At 41.2% G+C, this 21139-nt stretch overlaps 1 protein-coding gene across 1 annotated transcript in view; it reads right to left on the reverse strand.

Moving 5' to 3' along the window:
• LOC111548179 (ubiquinol-cytochrome-c reductase complex assembly factor 1) overlaps positions 1–21139 on the reverse strand; it is a 105878-nt gene that overhangs the window by 76443 nt on the left and 8296 nt on the right. The window contains exons 2-4 of the mRNA XM_023220517.1: positions 13857–13961; positions 3314–3406; positions 1528–1635 (exon numbers count right to left, since the gene is read on the reverse strand). Coding sequence (XP_023076285.1) covers positions 1528–1635; positions 3314–3406; positions 13857–13961 — 306 coding nt within the window. The remainder of the gene's footprint in view (positions 1–1527; positions 1636–3313; positions 3407–13856; positions 13962–21139) is intronic.

The following is a 21139-nucleotide window of genomic DNA, read 5'->3' on the forward strand; positions in this document are numbered from 1 at the left end:
CCAGCCACTCAAGAGGCTGAGGCAGGAGAATGGCGTAAACCCGGGAGGCGGAGCTTGCAGTGAGCTGAGATCCGGCCACTGCACTCCAGCCTGGGCGACAGAGCGAGACTCCATCTCAAAAATAAATAAATAAATAAATAAATAAAATAAAATAAAATAAAATAAAATAAAATTGAAATTCGAATTTGAATCCAACTTGTTAAAATGGTGTAACTGGCATTACTTGGTTGTTCTGAGTAAAGCTTTCGTATTTTCTAGAAACATCTTCCCTACTGCTTTGAGTGGGCTTGCTTTGACTTACGACTGATTCGGCTTACCCAATATTCCAGCAACCCTGAAAGGCATTAAAAGGCATTTCTGCCATAGTGATAGAGAGAAATGGTATTACAGGTTGAGTACTCCTTATCTGAAACGTGCAGAAACAGAAGTGTTTTGAATTTTGGATTTGGGGGGATTTTGGATTCTCTGCATTACACTTACCAGCTGAGCAACCCAAATTCAAAAATCCGAAATGCTCCAATGGGCATTTCCCTGGGGCATCATGTCTAAAAACTCCAAACGTTTTAGATTTTGGATTTCCGATTTTCCAATTTGGGATGCTCAACCTGTTCTAGGAGATAAGTGGGCTGAGAAGAACTGAATTGCTGATGTTTTATTTCTATAATTGGTTAGAGGTATTATTATAAAAGCCCAGGGGCAGTATACATCTGAGGCAGAGAGGACATTCATTCATTTGCAGCCACTACTATTATAACAGATAATGTGCTAGGCCAAGAGTTGACTGGGATTGACACAGCTAACAAATATCCCTCCATAATAAGAATTACAATAGATCGTGGGCTTAATTACTTAATAAAAAGATGCTGATTAGTAAAATTTTAATGAAAATCCCTTATAAAATATAGGTTCATCGGAAAGTAATGCTTCCTTAAGAATGCTGCCCATCAGAACATTTGGCCCATCTGACCCCTCAGAAGTCGTCTATATATGGCATACCACGCAGCAAGGGCCTGGAAAGCCCAGTCTTGTTGCCATGCCTGCTACTATGAGACGCTTCTAAGGAATCAGGTGGAGGGACTAGTTCAGTCCCACGTTGTATAGATCTGACTGGAAGCAGTGAGGGGTTGTGGCACGTGGGCAGAGATATTTTGGAGAAGTTCTCAGAATAATATATGGACCTTGAGAGCTTACTTGGAGGTTCTGGCAGTGGAGTGCAGCTACTTATATACCCTTAATCAAAGAATGGTCCTCCTGTATTGGAGAAGGTCATCCTCTTCAACCAAGAACACAGCTTCAAAAGGTCGCACATGGAGTGGTCAGGGAGGAAGGGAACACCTGCCTACCCAGCCAGATCAGCCGAATCAACCCTGGTGATCAATGTGGTGACAGATGTCACAGCCAGATCGTCCTCACATCCAAAATAATGTATGAATTCCACGAAAGCAATGCAGAAGCTTTAAAAAATCTATGAGGAGCAGAAAGCACAATGCCCAAAAGGAAAAATGAGAAGAACTTAAAGGACTTTACCCATTTACTGTATTTCAAAGGTCCTGTGAATCCCATGGCTTCTATTATCTTCGTGAAAGCACCAACCTTCTCCTCAACAGGCTGTGGGAAATCTTTGGTAGTAGAAAGCTGATTAACCAAAAAGAAAGAAACTAAAATTAGTTGCAAAAAAATTTTAATAGAATGCTTTGTTCCTCATCAGGTCGGAGAGAATTTTTTTTTTTAAATACAGTCAGAGTCTCTTCCTTTCACCCAGGCTAGAGTGAAGTGGCACAATCATAGCTCACTGCAGCCTCAAACTTCTGGGTTCAAGTGATCCTCCTGCCTCAGCCTCCCAAGTAAATGGGATTACAGGTGCATGCCATCACGCCAAGTCAATTTTTAAAATTTTCTGTGGAGGTGGGGTCCACGGCCTGTTGTTCTGTGGAGAGCGGGATCCACAGCCTGTTGCCTAGGCTGGTCTCAAACTCCTGGCCTCAAGCAATCTTCCTGCTTCAGCCTCCCCAAATGCTGGGATTACAGGTGTGAGCCACCATGCTCGGGCTGAGGGCATTTTTATTGCTTAGATTTTGGTTTTCACCTACAATTTTTAATTTTCACTTTTTTAAGCATCTTATCATTCAATGAAAACACATTTGGAACTGGACCTAATAGATGCCCTCCAAATTTCAGAGCAAGACATGCCCACCTCATTGACTGTATGTCTATTAATCCATATCTAGCAGATGACAGATGTGGGGTATTAGAATAAAAGTTCTATCAAAAAGAGGACTTTCAAAAGGAAATCTTGACCCCCATCTCCCAAGAACAATTCTGAGAAGTAAAACATTCTATGCTTATTGATGTAATAGGAAAAGGAAAAAAAAAAACACTGCCTGAAAGCAGTCAAAAGTCATTCAAAACTGCAATCAAGCACTGAATGTTTTTAAACTCTTGCATTTCTTAGTAAATGCAAGAGTTTCACAAATTTTATTAATGACTACAGAAAATATAAGTCTTGTAGTTTGCAAATAACCTCCAAGGAAAGTCTGTTCTAATGTTAACCCTCTCCAAGCAAAGGCAAGCTATTTAACCAATAAAAAATTACCCAAAAGTTAAATATCACTTTATTTTTAACATGTAGAAAATTCATACGTTTTCCTCTTAAGTGTTTTCTGGACAAGACAATGGAAGAATAGGTCCAAATATTCAGGCTGGCATGGTGGCTCACACCTATAATCTCAGTAATTCCAGTATTTTAGGAGGCCGAGGTGGGAGGATCACCTGAGCCCAGGAGTTCAAGGCTGCAGTGAGCCATGATCATGCCACTGCACTCCACCAGGGCAACAGAGCAAGGCCTCATCTGTTAAAAAAAATTTTTTAAACAATCCCAGCACTTAGGGAGGCTGAGGCAGGAGGATTGCTTGAAGCCAGGAGTTTGACACCAACCTAGGTAACAAAACGAGACCTTGGTCTCTATAAAAATTTAAAAATTTGCAGTACACAGTGATGCATGCCTGTAAGTCTCAGCTATTCAGAAGGCTGAGGCAGGAGGATAGCTTGAGCTTGGGAGTTTGAGGCTACAGTGAGCTATGATAGCACCACTGTACTCCATCCTGGGTGACAGAGCAAGATCTTGTCCCTGAAAAAAAAATTCATTTTGTCTGCCACTTACTTAGCATCCTTGTGACCTTGGGCAAGTCACTTTACCCCCTGAGACTCACCTTCTGCATTCGCTAAAACTCAGCCAGCTAACAATTTTGTTGAGATCCAAAGAACACCTGTGTGAAAGCATACTATAAACGTAGAATGCACTGATAATTCTCACCTTATGTGTGGCGTGATACTTCCTATTCAGCTGTATGTCTATTCCAGGAATCTGTTCTGATCCACATACTCGGGACTGGCTCATCTGGGGCCACTGAAGAATAGAAACATAGATCTATGCAACACTGAGCACTTCAGGGTTAATCTGAGCAGAGCTGTTTCAAAGTAAAGACCATAGGATCTTTCCAACCTTACTTAGCCCACTTCCCAGTGATCAGCTCACCAAGAAGATCTAAGATCAGCACCTACAAGGGTGTCTACTACATGGTAGATGCCCAATACATATCTGTTGAATACCTGAAGAAATAAAAGAATTTGGGCCAAGCACAAGAGCTCACACCTGTAATTCCAACACTTTGGGAGGTCAAGGTGAGAGGACTGCTTGAGGTTAGAGGTTTAAGACACAGCCTGGGCAACATAGCAAGACTGTATTTCTACAATTTTTTTAACTGGCTGGGTGTGGTGGTGCATGCCTATAGTCCTAGCTGCTCAGGAGGCTGAGGTGGGAGGATCACTTGAGCCCAGGAGATCAGGCCTGCAGGGAGCTATGATCACACCACTGCACTTCAGCCTGGGCGACACAGCAAGCGCAAGACCTTGTTGGTAAAAAAAAAAAAAAAAAAAAAGGAGAGAGTGAATTCAAAGGCTGGGTGGCGTGGCTCATACCTGTAATCCCAGCACTTTGGGAGGCCGAGGTGGGTGGATCACTTGAGGTCAGGAGTTCCAGAGCCTGGCCAATATGGTGAAACCCCATCTCTACTAAAAATACAAAAAATTAGCCAAGTGTGGTGGCACACACCCGTAATCCCAGTTACTCAGGAAGCTGAGGCAGGAGAATAGCTTGAACCCAGGAGGTGGAGGTATCATGCCACTGCACTCCAGCCTGGGCAACACAGCAAAAATCGGTCTCAAAAAAAAAAAAAAAAAGAATTCAGCCCTGGAAACCTGGAACTACATCTAAGTCAACTCTAGGAAACAGAATTGTAGTAAGTATGTATTTAAATATGGGCAGCAGTGAAGTATATGGAGAAAAAAAAACAAAGACACCCGTCACTTTTAGGTTTAAAACCTGCTTCTGCCACCTGCAACAAGCTCAGTGGCCATGGAAAACTTACTGAACCTCAGTCACAGTAAGGATGAAAGAAGATAAGATATATAAAGTGCCCTTCACAAAACAGGCACTCAATAAATAGCAGAAGTTTCCATCATCACTATCATCATCGACACTATTATTTGGATCACAATCACCACCTTTTTTATGTTCACATTGCATTTAAAAGCAATTTGGCAATAAAATAGCCATTATTATGTGCCAGATACTATACAGAATGAAAACTGGGAGGAAAGTTCACTAAGGAGATGGTTAATTAAAGTTCAGTCACTCAGTGGAAAATCAGGTATCCACTGAGGGTTTTTTGTTGTTTTGTTTTTGTTTTTTGAGACAAGGTCTGGCTCTATTGCCCAGGCTGGAGTGCAGTGGCGCAATCCCAGCTCACTGCAACCTCCACTTCCCGGGCTCAAGCAATTCTCGTGCCTCAGCCTCCTGAGTTGCTGGGACTACAGGCATCTGTCATCACACCCTGCTGATTTTTGTATTTCTGTAGAGACAGTGTCTCCCTATGTTGCCCAGGCTGGCCTCAAACTCCTGGGCTCAAGTGAGTGATCCTCCTGCCTTGAACTCCCAAAATGCCTTGAACTCCTAAAATGAACTCCCAAAATGGGATTACAGGCATGAGCCTGGGTGCCTGGCTGGGATTTTTTTTTTTTTTTTTTTTAACAGCAGTTTTAGGCTCATAGCAAAATTGCCTGGAAAGGGCAGAGTTCCCACATACCCCTTCCCCTACATGCACAGCCTCCCTGGCCATCAACATCCCACACCAGGGTGGTGCATTTGATACAAAGTATGAACCTACACTGACACATCATCATCACTCAGAGTGCACCATTTACTTAGAGATTATTATTGTTAACATGAAAAAATGCTTATAATATATATAAAATTATAGGTTAAAAACATGACTGCATAGACTGACTGCATATAGGCAAGTTTAGAAAGAACACACAAGAAACCAAAGAGTTATTTTGTTCAGTTAGAATTATGGATAAATTTAAGAATCTATAGCCAAAATAACTCTGGTAAAAAAAATAAAATAAAATAAAAGAATCTAGCTTCCAAACTCTCACTAATGCTTTATTATCTTTACAATAAAAAGAGGTGAGAGGGAGCAGGAAGAGGACTGACCCTTCAATTCTGGTTTATTCCAAGAAGAAATGGAACACATGGAATGAAAATCATTTTTTTTTATTTAACCCTAACGAAGAAAAAATAGAATTTCTAATTGTGGAATGTTACTATTTACTTTTCTTTCCAAACAAGGATATTAAAAGATTAGTCAGGATTCTTCTGGTCAGTCCCAAGGACACTTAGGCTTTAATTCATAAGTATCAAGCAGGCTTTGTAAAATACAGACTAAACACAGAACACCTCCCCATTACATCACATACATCAATGCAATGGTCCATCTAAAACACAAAGCACTTAAACTGGTTCAAAGAACACAGCCAACAGCAGTTTCCACAAGCTGTGCTTTGGGCTGGGTCCTCTTCTGTTAGGTTCTATGAGATCCTTCTTTTTCCTCACAGCTCCAGGAGTAACCAGTGGATTTCTTCTGTGGCTGTCCTACCATCCACTGTATTTCTATCCTACCATTATTCATGAGCTAACATTCTACACTATATTGAACTACTAAATTACCTATGTATCTAGTATCAAAGACAACATCTAGTTTCTCCACACCTACACACTTATAAGCACACACATTTACTTTTTTGTACTACCCACTCTTGTCCTTGCACTTCCCACAAAAAAAAATCACTCGACCCTTAAAGACCTCAATTTTTCCTTTGCTTAGATTAAAAAACATCAATAGGCTGGGCGTGGTGGCTTATGCCTGTAAACCCAACGCTCTGGGAGGCCGAGGCGGGACGGTTGCCTGAGTCCAGGAGTTAGAGACCAGCCTGGGCAACATGGCAAACCCCCATCTCCACCCCGCTCTAAAAAAAACAAAAATTAGCCAGGCATGTGCCTGTAATCCCAGCTACTCAGGAGGCTGAGGCAGGAGAATCATTTGAACCCAGAAGGTGGAGGTTACAGTGAGCCAAGATCATGCCACTGCACTCCAGCCTCGGTGACAGAGTGAGGCTCTGTCTCAAAAAATAAAAATAAAAATAAAAAAACAAGAATGACAGAGGCAGAGAAGTAGAAAGGGGGTCCTGGGACGAACTCAAGCAATTCTTGAATACCATGGGTGTGTGCGTCTGCTCCTTTTAGCAACTATAAGCTCCACCAGGGCACAGCCCATCTTATACATCTTTCATTTTCTGTCCCAGTGCTCAACACCACTCTGGGCATGAAGTCACTACTCAATAAAAACTAGGTGGATATTTTTTTTTTTCAAAAAGGACAACTTTGGAGAACATCCAAAAAAAGAACCACAGGAATGATCAAAGGGATGAATAAAAGGTCCTAGTGGAAAGGTCAAAAGGAATTTAGGCTGTTTAGCTTGGAGAAAAGGCAACTGAAGAACTAAAGAGTAACTCAGAATAACAGCACTTGAGCTGGAAGAAATCTCAGAGATATTCTGGTCCAACCTTTTCACTTCACAGATGAGGAAACTAAGACCAAGGGAGAGGTTACAATTTGGTAAAGGTAATTTTAGGACAACTTTTTTTTTTTTTTTCAGTTTCATTTCAAACAGTGAGGAGAAAACTTTCCCAAGTAACAGGAACATAAATAGCAATAAAAACAGCAATTGCAACTTACTGAAGATCTCCTGTATGCCTAGTACCTACCTACATGCTTGGTGTTTTACTTACGTTATCTCACAACAATCTTATAAAGTATATTTTCCTATTTCTTTTTTTTTTTTTTTTGAGACGGAGTCTCGCTCTGTCGCCCAGGCTGGAGTGCAGTGGCATGATTTCAGCTCACTATAACCTCCACCTCCTGTGTTCAAGCAACTCTCCTGCCTCAGCCTCCTAAATAGCTGGGATTACAGACGTGTGCCACCACATCAGCTAATTTTTGTATTTTTTTCAACAGAGACAGGGTTTGACCATGTTGGCCAAACTCCTGACCTCAGGTGATCAGCCCACCTTAGCCTCTCAAAGTGCTGGTATTACAGGCATGAGCCAACACATCTGCCCTCCTATTTCTTTCTCTTTTTTTTTGGAGTTAGGGTCTTGCTGTGTCACCCAGGCTGGAGTACAGTGGTGTGGTCATGGGTCACTGCAACCTTGACCCCCTCCCCAGACTTAAGGGATCCTCCTGACTCAGCCTCCTGAGTACCTGGGAACACAGAGATCCAGCTATTCTTGATTTTTTGTTGAGATGAGGTCTTGCTGTGTTACTCATGCTAGTCTCAAATTCCTGGCCTCAAACAATCCTCCCACTTTGGCCTCCGAAAGTGCTGAGATTATAGGCTTGAGCCACTGTGCCCGGCCTATTTTTTCCTATTTTAGAAATTAGAACATGAAGGTTCAAAGAAGTAAAGTTCATTAAAGACTAGAATATATATTCAAAGCTATGTTCTGTCCCCTATATCAAGCTGCCTTCAAAAGTCTGAGTAGAGTTCAACAACACAGGCTCATGCACACTTAATACCCAGATCTTGATTTCTAAATACTGCTCTCCAATAAAAGGAATTAGGGTCGGGTACGGTGGCTCACGCCTGTAATCCCAACACTCTGGGAGACGGAGGCAGGAGTATCACCTGAGGTCAGGAGTTCAAGGCTAACCTGGCCAACATGGTGAAACCCCTTCTCTACTAAAAAATATAAAAATTAGCTGAGCATGGTGGTGTGCACCTGTAATCCCGAGCTACTTGTGAGGCTGAGGCAGGAGAGTCACTTGAACCCAGGAGGTGGAGGTTGCAGTGAGCCAAGATCGCACCACTGCACTCCCACCTGGGCAACACAGTGAGACTCCATCTTAAAAAAAAAAAAAAAAAAAGTTAGGACTCCTTGGAGAAATGTTTGAATCTAGGGCCAGGGCAAAGAAAATATAGCACGAACCTGAAACTCTTGTGGTGCCAGCAAATAAGAGAGTATTCAATAAATGATGGGGGGCATGTATAAAGGTGTTCCCAATAGAACTGAACAATGAGATCACTTGGACTCGGGAAGGGGAACATCACACACCGGGGCCTATTATGGGAGGGGGGAGGGAGGAGGGATTGCATTGGGAGTTATACCTGATGTAAATGACGAGTTGATGGGTGCTGACGAGTTGATGGGTGCAGCACACCAACATGGCACAAGTATACATATGTAACAAACCTGCACTTTATGCATATGTACCCTAGAACTTAAAGTATAATTAAAAAAAAGAAAAAGGTGTTCCCAATAGCCCAAGCTGAGACAATCTAATCAACAAAATACCTAACTGGAAAATGAATTACAAGCCAGGAGCTGTGGCTCACACCTGTAATCCCAGCACTTTGGGAGACTTGAGGCGGATGGATCACGAGGTCAGGAGATGGAGACCATCCTGGCTAACACGGTGAAACCCCGTCTCTATTAAAAATACAAAAATTAGCTGGACGTGGTAGCTTGCACTTGTAATCCAAACTATTCAGGAGGCTGAGGCAGGAGAATCGCTTGCACCCGGGAGGCGGAGGTTGCAGTGAGCCAAGATCTTGCCACTGCACTTCAGCCTTGGCAACAGAGCGAGACTCCCTCTCAAAAAAAAAAAAAGAAGAAAATGAATTACAACTCAGAAGAAAATGAACATCCATGAGCTCGTACTGGTATAAATAAATAACTGAATAAATAAATAAATGGGGAAGAAGTGACAGCTCTTTCTTATAATAGAATTCTAGTTAATAAATGTAGGAATGATGGAAATAAAAAAACATTAGACAAACACCACAATAATGATTACTGCAGTTAAGAACCATCAATGTAATTATCACATAATCCATCAATCCTAATTCTGGGTATATATCCAAAAGAATTCAAAGCAGGATCTCTAAGATATTTGTACACTCACGTTCACTGCAGCATTATTCACAATAGCCAAGAGACAGAAGGAACCCAAATGTCTGCTGATCCAAATGGATAAAGAAAATGTATATATATAAAATAGAAGAGTACACAGCCTTAAAAAAAGAAGGAAATCCTGTCATGTGCTACAACATAGGTGAACCTTGAGGACATTATGCTAAGTGAAATAAGCATATGCCAGTTATAAAAGAACAAAAACTGTGAGTCCACTCACATGAAGTATCCTAAAGTAGTCAAAATCACAGAAACAAGTCCGGGCGTGGTGGCTCATGCCTGTAATTCCAGCACTTTGGGAGGCCAAAGTGGGTGGATCACTAGAGGTCAGAAGTTTGAGACCAGCCTGCCCAACATGGTGAAACCCCGTCTCTACTAAAAATACAAAAATTAGCCAGCTGTGGTGGTAAGCACCTGTAATCCTGTACTCAGGAGGCTGAGGCAGAACTGCTTGAACCTGGGGGGCAGAGATTACAGTGAGCCGAGATTGCACCACTGCACCCCAGCCTGGGCGACAGAGTGAAACTCCACCTCAAAAAAAAAAAAAAAAAAAAAAAATCATAGAAACAGAAAGTAGAAAAGTAGGGTGGGGAGAGAATTAGTGTTTAGTATAGAATTTTGCAAGATGAAAAAGTTTATAGAGATCTGTTGCAAAACAATGTGAATATACTTAACATTACTGAACTGTACACTTAAAAATGGTTATGACAATAAATTTAATGTTAACATATCATTTAAAAAAACCACCAATGACTGCTAAAATTAGTAAGCAAAAGTATAATGTGAAATGGGTATCTGCACAGTCTCCAAGTATCTCCTGACAAGATACTTACTAATTACAAAGGGAAAATACTAACTTTAGAGTTCAGGAACCTGACAAACACCAACGTAACCAAGTGGCTGAAGTTATAAGACCTACTAGAATTATATATCACCTGATATGATGCACTGAGAAGGGAATAACATCATTTTGGCCAAAAATGCATAACCTCAATCTCATTATAAGAAAATATTAGAAAGGTCAGGAGTGGTAGCTTACACCAATAATCCCAGCATTTTGAGAGGCTGAAGCGGGCGGATCACCTGGGTCAGGAGTTCAAGACCAGCCTGGCCAACATGGTAAAACCCCTTCTCTACTAAAAATACAAAAATTAGCTGGGTGTGGTGGTGGGCGCCTGTAATCCCAGTTATGCGGGAGCCTGAAGGAAGAGAATCACTTGAACAGGAGGCAGAGGTTGCAGTGAGCTGAGATCACATCACTGCACTCTAGCATGGGGGATAGAACAAGACTCTGTCTCGAAAAAATAAATAAATAATAAAATAAAATAAAGAAAATATTACACAAACTCAAATTGAGAAACATTCTACAAATAACTGACTACTACTCTTCAAAAGTGTCTAAATCTTGAGAAGAAAAAGAATAAGAAAATATGACCAGGCACAGTGGCTCATGCCTATATTCCCAGCACTTTGGGAGGCCCAGAAGGGTGTATCACTTGAGGTCAGGAGTTTGAGACCAGCCTGTTCACCAAATGGTGAAACTCCGTCTCTACTAAAAATACAAAAATCAGCCAGGTGTCGTGGCACACACTTGTAATCCCAACTACTTGGGAGGCTGAGGTAGGAGGACTGCTTGAACCCAGGAGGTGGAGGTTGCAGTGAGCAAGACAGTGCCACTGTCAAGACAGTGTCATCCAGCTTGGATGACAGAGTGAGACTCTGTCTTTAAAAAAAAAAAAGAAAAGAAAAGAAAAGAAAATGTAACAGATTGGAGAAGACTAAGAATATATGACAACTGGATTTGTTATCACAGACCAAAAAAGGACATTCATGAAAAAAAAAAAAAACTTGACAAAATTGGAACAAATAGACTAATTAATAGTATTATTTCAATGTTAATTTCCTGGTTTCAGTAACTGCACCATGGTTATATGAGAGGTTAACATTAGGGGAAACCAGATGAAGGCTATTTGGGAATGCTACCACTTTTACAACTCTTATATAAGTCTAAAATTATTTCAAAATTTTAAAAATATTTTTAAGTAGACAGAACTACTTAAGAGGCTAAGACAAGCTGAAAGTATGTCTCTAGCTCTTTGAAAACAATAATAGGATCATAGCATTGGACATTATCTTACAGATATCTGATACTACCACTCATCCAAGGAAGGATTCCTTTATGTCAGGCCCTTGACTTTCATTCATCCTACCACTGCCTGAATATTTCCAGTAAGAGTAAATTTACTATGTGAAAAACACAGCCCACACATTCCATTGTGCACAATTCTAATTAACAAAACTCTTTCTCATTCTGAGCCAAACCTTCTTCCCTGTGAGACATGTACCTGAGGATGCCATTCTGAAGCAGAAGTTTACAACCAGGGGACCTCAAAGATAGGAAGATACTCCAGTAAGTTACAGTCGATATGACAAAAGGTCCAGTTGATTTACAATGACTAAAATTACATCTGGTCAGCATGAGATAAACCACCTTGAGTTATTTACATAAATGCTTTGCTATAAGGTTGTCCCAGAGCCTAATACAGCACTCGGTATATATTAGGTGCTCAAGAAACGTTTACTGACCCAAAGAGTAGGGCACAAGTCAGAGATTCATATAATGAGTTCTTTTCCCCTACCATCTACGCACATACAAATAACAAATGCTATTAAAATTTTGTACAAAAAGTAACAGAACACAGCCCCAACTCTGAAAAGAAATAGCTGCATAACTACCCAAAGTAGATGCCTCTTCTGTACAGGCATATTCTCCATTCATTCAACATACACTTAGTGACTACTCTGTGCCAGGCATAGTGAAAAGACCAGGAAATACAAGAGAAAAACAAGATGTCCTCAGAAGGGCAGGGCTTACACATTAACTGGAGGGAATTTTAAAATAGATTATATATGTTACATAAATTATATAATATATATAATTACATATAGCAAACATATTTTAATTGCATCAAATATGAAAAAGAAAGTTAATGGCTACAGATAAAAATCATAAATTGGTAAGAAAAATGAGTTCCCAATAGATGGAGAAATGCCATAAGCATACAATTTTCACAAACTGAAAAACAACTGATCAACACAGAAAATATACATAACCCTGAGAGCTAAACAAAGAAATACAAGGTAAAACAAGGTAACATTTCTACCAATTTATTTAAGTTAAAAAAAAACTCAACTTGAGAGAGGTAATGATGAAAAACTAGTTATATATACACTGCTGACGGCAGCATAAATTAAAAAAACCTTTTGAAGAAGCAAACTGTTCATACTCTGACCCAAGGTATGCCTTCCTAAGAATTTAATAAGTAATTAAAAATAAGAAAAAAATATGTACTAAGACAATGGTAAGAAAATTAAAGCTTATAATGGCAAAAATAAAAGGAAAAGATTTTCATATCAAAGGCTAAGTAAATAAAATATTATATAGCCATTAAATATTTAATTACAGGCCGGGCGCGGTGGCTCACGCCTGTAATCCCAGCACTTTGGGAGGCCGAGGCGGGCGGATCACAAGGTCAGGAGATCAAGACCACAGTGAAACCCCGTCTCTACTAAAAATACAAAAAATTAGCCGGGCGCCATGGCGGGCGCCTGTAGTCCCAGCTACTCGGGAGGCTGAGGCAGGAGAATGGCGGGAACCCGGGAGGCGGAGCTTGCAGTGAGCCGAGATCGCGCCACTGCCCTCCAGCCAGGAGGACAGAGCAAGACTCCTTCTCAAAAAAAAAAAAAAAAATTAATTACAAAGTCTATCAAAACAATATGAATAATGTCCACTCTAATAAGTGAAAAGGTACCAGAATATAAAATTCTGTGGACATTTGTTAGGGTACTTCAGGAATAAAATACATACACACACACACACACACACACACACACACATACACACACACACAGAGGCTGTAAAAGAACCAGCAGAGATGAAAATACTGATGTTTTCAGATTTGAAGTTGTAGGTGATTTTTATTTCCCTTATTACTAAATTATTTGTATTATTAACAAAAATCAGGAGGGGAGAAAAGCCCTCACACAAGGTCCAAGGTAAACTACATTACAATGAATTAGGTGGTCAACGGTAAATGAATACCTCAAATAATTGTTTCTTGGATTTCATATTCATATAAAGGAAAAAGAAATAATTCTCACGCCCAAATAAAAGTAGCACAAGGCGGCTACAAAAAGAAAACTGAAAAAGGTTAACTCGGAGATGAATATCTGGAAATACTCCCTAACAGTAAAAATCATCAGACTGTAGCATGGTATCCTAGGCTAAGCTCCACTGCTAGGGCATTTAGAAGCAACGCCCTAGACACCATACTTTAGGAATCAGTCCTAAGCTGGCACCACAGAGACCCAGAGTGGTCTCATGAGGTTTTTCCATCACACAATTTGGTTGGCTAATCTATAAATACATGACATTTGCACATAAACACTAAGTTTTTCATACTAAGCAAAAGAACAACAAATCTTACCTGGGAAGTGCCAGACAGAGCCCTGCCACCCTGTCCTTGGGTAGGAGACACAGGTATCAATCGGCTGCATACTGGAACCCACTGGGAAATGCTAGTCTGGTTCCTCTAGAGAAAGAAAAAAATAATCTGTCAGGAATCTAAATCATACTCCCTACGTGGAAGGCAAAGAGTGTACCTGTGACATTGTCATATAATTAGAAATATATATTTGGTCTTCATCTCTAGTTCCTGGCACAGAGCTCCTAAAACCCTTGGAATTTCTGAGTGATGGGGGTGTAACTCATAATAAGCCCCTTTCAACCATACCTGAGTTTATGCTAATGAGATGACTCATGCAGGATGGAGGCTGGTTGCCAGAGGAACCAACCACAGGAGTAGAGGGTTGGAATTCAACCTCAACTCCTCACGGCATCCCCACCTCATTAGAGACTCAGCCAATCACAAGTACCCAGTGATTGAATCAATCATGCCAACCCTAAGCCTCCATAAAAATTCTAAATGACAGGGTTCAGAGAACTTCTGGTAGAGATGAAAAACTCTTTTTTCTATATTCAACACTCCACTTCTGATACCAAATGTGCAGGGGCAAGAGGTCTCCATACCAAGCATTTCTCCAATTCTCTGCAGACACCAACTGGGTGTCCTACAATTTAACTTAATTCTTACACTAACTGCCTGGAGTCAGCAGAGACCTCACAGCTCCATCCAACAGGACCGTCCCCACTTCAGACTCCCATCACAAGCAGTGAGTCCCCAGGTTACTCACACTTTTGTCCAACTTGTCCATACATTGGGGATTCCCACAGCTGCCTCCTCAGATTCAATAATTTGCTAGCATGGCTCAACTCGGGGAGGCACTTCACTTACGTTTATCAGTTTATTATAAAGGATACACCTCAGGAAGAAGAGCCAAAAGAAAGTGATGCAAAAGACAAGGTTTGGAGTGGGAGCCTGCTCTCCCAGTATGCCACCCTCCCTACATTTTGATATATTTACTAACCCAGAAGTTCTCCAAACCCAAGGATTTCTATGGAGGCTTCATTATGTAGACATGATTGACTATCACTGACCATTGGTGATTAGCTCAATCTCCAGCCCCTCGCCCCTTCCAAAAGTCAGGGAGGAGTGGGAGAAGCTATAAGTTCCAACCTTCTACTCACATATTTGTTCCTCTAGCAACCAGCCTCTACCCTCCAAGAGTCACCTTATTAACACAAACTCATTGCTGGGCATAGAGGCTCATGCCTTCACTCCTATTATCTCAGCATTTTTGAGAGGCTGAAGCAGGATTACTTGAAGCCAGGAGGTCGAAACCAGCCTGGGCAACAAAGTGAGACCCCTGGCTATACAAAAAAAAAAAAAACCCCATAAACTTATATATCGTTGAAAGGGGCTTATTATAAATAACAAAAGACACTCCTCTCACCCCAATCACTTTGCAAGAGTTTCAAGAGCTCTGTGCCAGGAACTAGGGATAAAGACCAAATATATATTTCTTCTCTCACAATATCATATTTGGGTTGGGCACACGCTAATTCCACAGGGACAGAAGCGACTGTACTCAGGATCATTCCAGATCTGGCGTTTAGTACCTAAGTTTAGAAATCCTGCCAGAATGGGGTATCACATGAATGAAGAACTTCCAAAACGGGACCAAGACCAAGCCTCCACATGCTCATTTCTCCAAGGATAAGATATACCACTGCCTACTACTGGTTCCACAGACTAAAATAATTCTGGTAATAGGTGACTCAAGCAGTGGGCATGGGCTCCCTCTGGGAAGAGAAACAAAATAAGCAGACTTCTGGCATTTTATGATTAGATTATAATTCAAATTACAGTTTGCAATGTCTTTTTTTTTTTTTTTTTTTTTTTTGAGGCCGAGTCTTGCTCTGCCACCCAGGCTGGAATGCAGTGGTATGATCTCGGCTCACTGCAATCTCTACCTCCCAGGTTCAAGTGACTCTTATGCCTCAGACTCCTGAGGGGCTGGGACTACAGGAATGAGCCACCACATCTGGCTAATTTCTGTATTTTTAGTAGAGACAGGGTTTCAGCATGTTGGCCAGGCTAGTCTCAAACTGCTGACCTTAAGTGATCTACCTACCTCGGTCTCCCAAAGTGCTGGGATTACAGATGTGAGCCACTGTGCCTGGCCTCTTTTTTTTTTTTTTTTTAAGAGACAGAGTCTCACTACATTGCCCAGGCTGGAGGCCAGTGCCTAGTCATGGTGCTAACATTGCACACTACAGCCTCAAATGCCTGATTCCTGGGCTCAAGTGATCCTCCCACTTCAGCTTCCCAAGTAACTGGGACTAAAGGCTTGCATAACCTGTGCCTGGCTTACAGTGTGTTTTCATAAACACTGACTTCCTTACCTGATCTTCACAGAATCCCTTTATAGTAAGCAATGCTGAGATCATCATCATCCCCAAAAGGAGGAGGAAACTAGGGTAGAAGTTTTACAGTGAGAAAACACACATGGGCAACTTGATTTCCAAGACAAGAGAGATTACATGGCTGTTCAAGTAGAAACTGAGATTCACAATTTCCCTCTAACATGAAGCTCACTTCAGAAAGGTCTCTTGGCCAAAGGGAGAGGTTAGGCTGGAGAAAGGGAGGGCTCTGTCTTGCTAAATGAGAAGTCTGCTTTATTTTAAGAAGCTGAAATACATTCTACTGTATATATGACAGCCATGTACATAGCACTGAAAATCTTAATTTTAGGAACCAACTCTAGGGATCTGAGGGTTTTCTTCACTTGACCTGTAGACCTTATAGGGCCATAATGAGGACCACACACATAAATTGCTTGAAAATCCTTTGCAAGGCATAATGTACAACACAATCAGCCCTCCACAGCCATGGGTTCTGCATCCATGGATTCAGCCATCCACAGATTAAAATATTCAGGAAAAAAAATGCCAGGCATGGTCGCGTGTACCTGTAGTCCCAGCTACTCTGGAGGCTGAAGCATAAGAATCACTTGAACCCAGGAGGTGAAAGTTGCAAGTGAGCAGAGATTGTGCCACTGCACTCCAGCCTGGGCAATAGAGAAGGAGACTCTGTCTCAAAAAAAAAAAAAAAAAAATCAGGCCAGGCGCGGTAGCTCCTGTAATCCCAACACTTTGGAAGGCCGAGGCAGGCGGATCACGAGGTCAGGAGATCAAGACCATCCTGGCTAACACGTGAAACCCCGTCTCTACAAAAAATACAAAAAAATTAGCCGGGTGTGGTGGCGGGTGCCTGTAGTCCCAGTTACTCAGGAGGCTGAAGCAGAAGAATGGCATGAACCCGGGAGGCGGAGCTTGCAGTGAGCTGAGATCATGCCACCACACTCCAGCCTGGATGACAGTATAAGACTCCATCTCAAAAAAAAAAAAAAAAAAAATCAGGAAAAAAAAATTTGCCATACTAAACATTTAGACTTTTTTTTCTCGTCATTACTCCCTAAATAATACAGTATAACAACTATTTACATAGCACCTATATTGTACTAAATGTAAGTAATCTAGAGATTATTTAAAGTACATAGGGGGATATACATAGGTTATATGCAAACACTATGCCACTTCGTATCAAGGACTTGAGCATCCATGGATTTTGGTATCCGAGGGAGGTCCTGGAACCAAAGGACCAGGGATACTCAGGGACAACTGTACTAGGAGTCAAAGATTCCAGTTTAAATTCAGCTACTCTAATATTATCTTTACAAGTAATTTAACCTCTGTGACATTCAGTTTCCTCACAGCAATTATCAGGAATACTTAATGAGCATTTGATGGCAGGCACTTTTTTGATACTTTACATATATGAACTCATTTAAACTTCACAATCACCACTCATGTAGGTATACCATTATCCCATTTATATAAAAAAGGAAACTGAGGCATGGAGAGGATAAACAACCTCCCAACATCACACAGTTCTAACAGCAGGATTAAGATATGAACCCAGGCAACCCAACTCTAGAATCCATGCTCATTTACGGGATGAAAGGGTAGAGTATCTGCAAGGTACCTTCTAGCTCTAACATTATATGACCTAGTCTGGAACCAATTAAAACAGCATATTGTGGAAAGTGCCACATAACTAAAGGCAGAAAGCACTGTTCAGAAGCTACATATCAGATCATCACCTCTGGGAGCCTTGGTTGTCTCTTTTTATCAAAAATAAGACAAAATCCCTATTTCTTAGGATTTTCTTTAAAATTAACAAATGTACATTGCAGTATGTTCAGCATATTACGTTGAATCTGAATCTCCATTTCCTCGAGTAGACAGTAACAGGTTGAGGTGGGGGGAGAAAGGCATTAAAATTTTTTTTTTTTTTTTTTTTTTGAGACGGAGTCTTGCTCTGTCGCCTGGGCTAGAGTGCAGTGGCCGGATCTCAGCTCACTGCAAGCTCCGCCTCCCGGGTTTACGCCATTCTCCTGCCTCAGCCTCCTGAGTAGCTGGGACTATAGGCACCCGCCACCTCGCCTGGCTAGTTTTTTTTTGTATTTTTTTGTATTTTTTAGTAGAGACAGGGTTTCACCGTGTTAGCCAGGATGGTCTCGATCTCCTGACCTCATGATCTGCCCGTCTCGGCCTCCCAAAGTGCTGGGATTACAGGCTTGAGCCACCGCGCCCAAAATTTTTAAACCTACAGACGCTTTCTAAAGTGTCTCACAGTTCTAAAATTGTATAATTGCCACTTACAGCACCTTATATTTCAAATGAAAAGTGGAGCTAAAAATATTTTATTTGAGCTGCGGTTTGATCGGTTGAAGTGGTTTTCCAAATGAGAGACAGTTACTGGTGTTTTGTTTTACAAACACTGACAGATTTACTAGAATCATTCAATGTCAGATGTTCCTGTCCTAAAAATGTTAAGTATGGGATAAGAGGAAACTGCTTCAGATTCAGGGCCAAGGGCGGGGGGACAGGGGGAGCAAGAGGAAATTACAAGTTGAAACAATGCAAACTTTTGGAAGATTTTCTGAAGAATTTCATCATGTAATTTCCAATGTCAACAAAATTTTTCTCTGTAATTTTGGCTCCGGTTGGTCTTAGGCCAAGACTTTTAGAACAGTTCTTATTAGAAGAAAGGAACAATCAGCTGTTCTTTCCTTTTCCAATCCTACAATTCTTGTCCAAATCCTTAATTGAAACCACTGAAGTGTAGCAGAAAAGGTAATCCCAAGTCAGCCATCAAATAGCTGTGAACTGGTTACTCAACAATCTGGGCCTCCATTTTCCCTTATGAAAAATGGGAATAATAAAAGCTATCTCATAGCAGTGTTCCCAGGAACATTTCTAAAAGCACTTTGATAACAGAAAAACACAACCAACGGCATCACTGTTATGAATAACAGTTACTGAATTATGCAAGCCCTGCTTTCCCCAGCAAACTGACAGAGAAGCAAAAACCATTTTCTTAAAATATTGTTTGGAATCTGGCATTCATTCCCTTTCTCAAAAGAGGTTTCCAAGGATCTCTTTATTGTAACTTAAATACCTGATCCTTACTGGTCTTTACCAATTGGATCCCTCTAAACTCATAATACTTGCTGGGTTTTCCACTCAACAGTTTCAAAACCTGACTCAGATTCTCTGGTTTGGGAATCACTGCTCCACTCCACACATGCTAATTCCCTTGTAGTAATTTCCTCTGGGACTCTCCTCTTCACTCCAACCCAAACTATAAGCTCAATTCCTTCAAGAAATCTCTCTAGGCTGGGCGCGGTGGCTCACATCTGTAATCCCAGCACTTTGGGAGACCAAGGCAAGCAGATCACCTGAGGTCAGGAGTTCTAGACAAGCCTGGCCAACACGGAGAAACCCCATCTCTACTAAAAATACAAAAATTAGCCTGGCATGGTGGCAGGTGCCTGCAATCCCAGCTACTCAGGAGGCTGAGGCAGGGAGAATTGCTTGAACTCAGGAGACAGAGGTTACAGTGAGCCAAGATCATGCCACTGCACTCCAGCCTGCGCGACAGAGCAAGACTCCACTCAAAAAAAAAAAAAAAAGGAAATCTATCTAGATGTCAGCTTCTGGTTCTACTGGCTCTACTCAGTCCTTTTTTTTTTTTTTTTTTGAGATGGAGTCTTACTCTGTCACCCAGGCTGGAGTGCAGTGGCGCCATCTCGGCTTACCGCAACCTTCGCCTCCCGGATTCAAGCAATTCTCCTGCCTCAGCCTCCCCAAGTAGCTGGGACTACAGGGGCACGCTACCATGCCTGGCTAATTTTTGTATTTTCAGTAGAGGCAGGGTTTCACCATGTTGGCCAGGCTGGTCTTGAACTCGTGATCTCAGGTGATCCACCCTTTTCAGCCTCCCAAAGTGCTGGGATTACAGGCATGAGCCACCATGTCAGCCTCTACTCGTCCTTTTTCCTTTCCACCTCTTCCAACACTTCATCTATAAATATATATCTGTGGAAGTACTTATCTCTCTCTTAAGGTACTAAAATATTAGGCCTATAACAATTAGTACATCTCAACTTCTCCCAAGTTCAAAAAACATTTATAGCCATTCCCAATGGCAAAAAATTATTCCTTTAACTTAAGATAAATGCACTGTTACTAAGTGGGAACTAGTTTTATTGTCATTTTGCCTTTCCAACACTTCAAAACCAAAATTTTTAAGATAGGCTTCATGTTTTTGTTTCCCGTGCACATTGTTAATTGCAGTGATTTTTACATCAGTATTTCAAAACATTCTGACATACCACCTCTTGTACTGACTACCCTTTAATCAGTCCACTGACAGGCCTGTAATTGTGCATGTGGTTTTTTTAAGATACACAGTATTTTCCTTGGCTCATTCATGAGCTAGAAAACGATTTACAGGTGTAGCAGATTCTAGTTATTCACCATAAAATCACCACAAACACTGAGTGAGCAAATACTGAACAATTGCTTCTAGAGGAAATGCCAGACTTAGGTTCCTGCAAGCCTCTGGTCACAACATTCATCAACCAATCAATACATAGCCTTGCTTTATGGGTTTCTGTTGAAAAACACCCTACTTAATATACATTGTTGATTCATTAACACTGAACTCACAGCCAACAGCACTATAACTCACTTAGCAAAATTTACCTAATAAACATATTTTCCCATAAGGCACATTGTGGCCTTCTTGCACTCAGCAATGCTAGATAGCATTTCCATACTACACCTGGGGGACATTTTAAAGATGGGATTCACCAACAAAAGCACAAAAATATGAAAAATATGGCACTAAACAGGCCATGAAAAGAATACTTGTTACAGTATGAAAACTGAAACAAGAAG

Source organism: Piliocolobus tephrosceles, chromosome 20, assembly GCF_002776525.5.
Source record: "Piliocolobus tephrosceles isolate RC106 chromosome 20, ASM277652v3, whole genome shotgun sequence".
NCBI classification, from domain to species: domain Eukaryota; kingdom Metazoa; phylum Chordata; class Mammalia; order Primates; family Cercopithecidae; genus Piliocolobus; species Piliocolobus tephrosceles.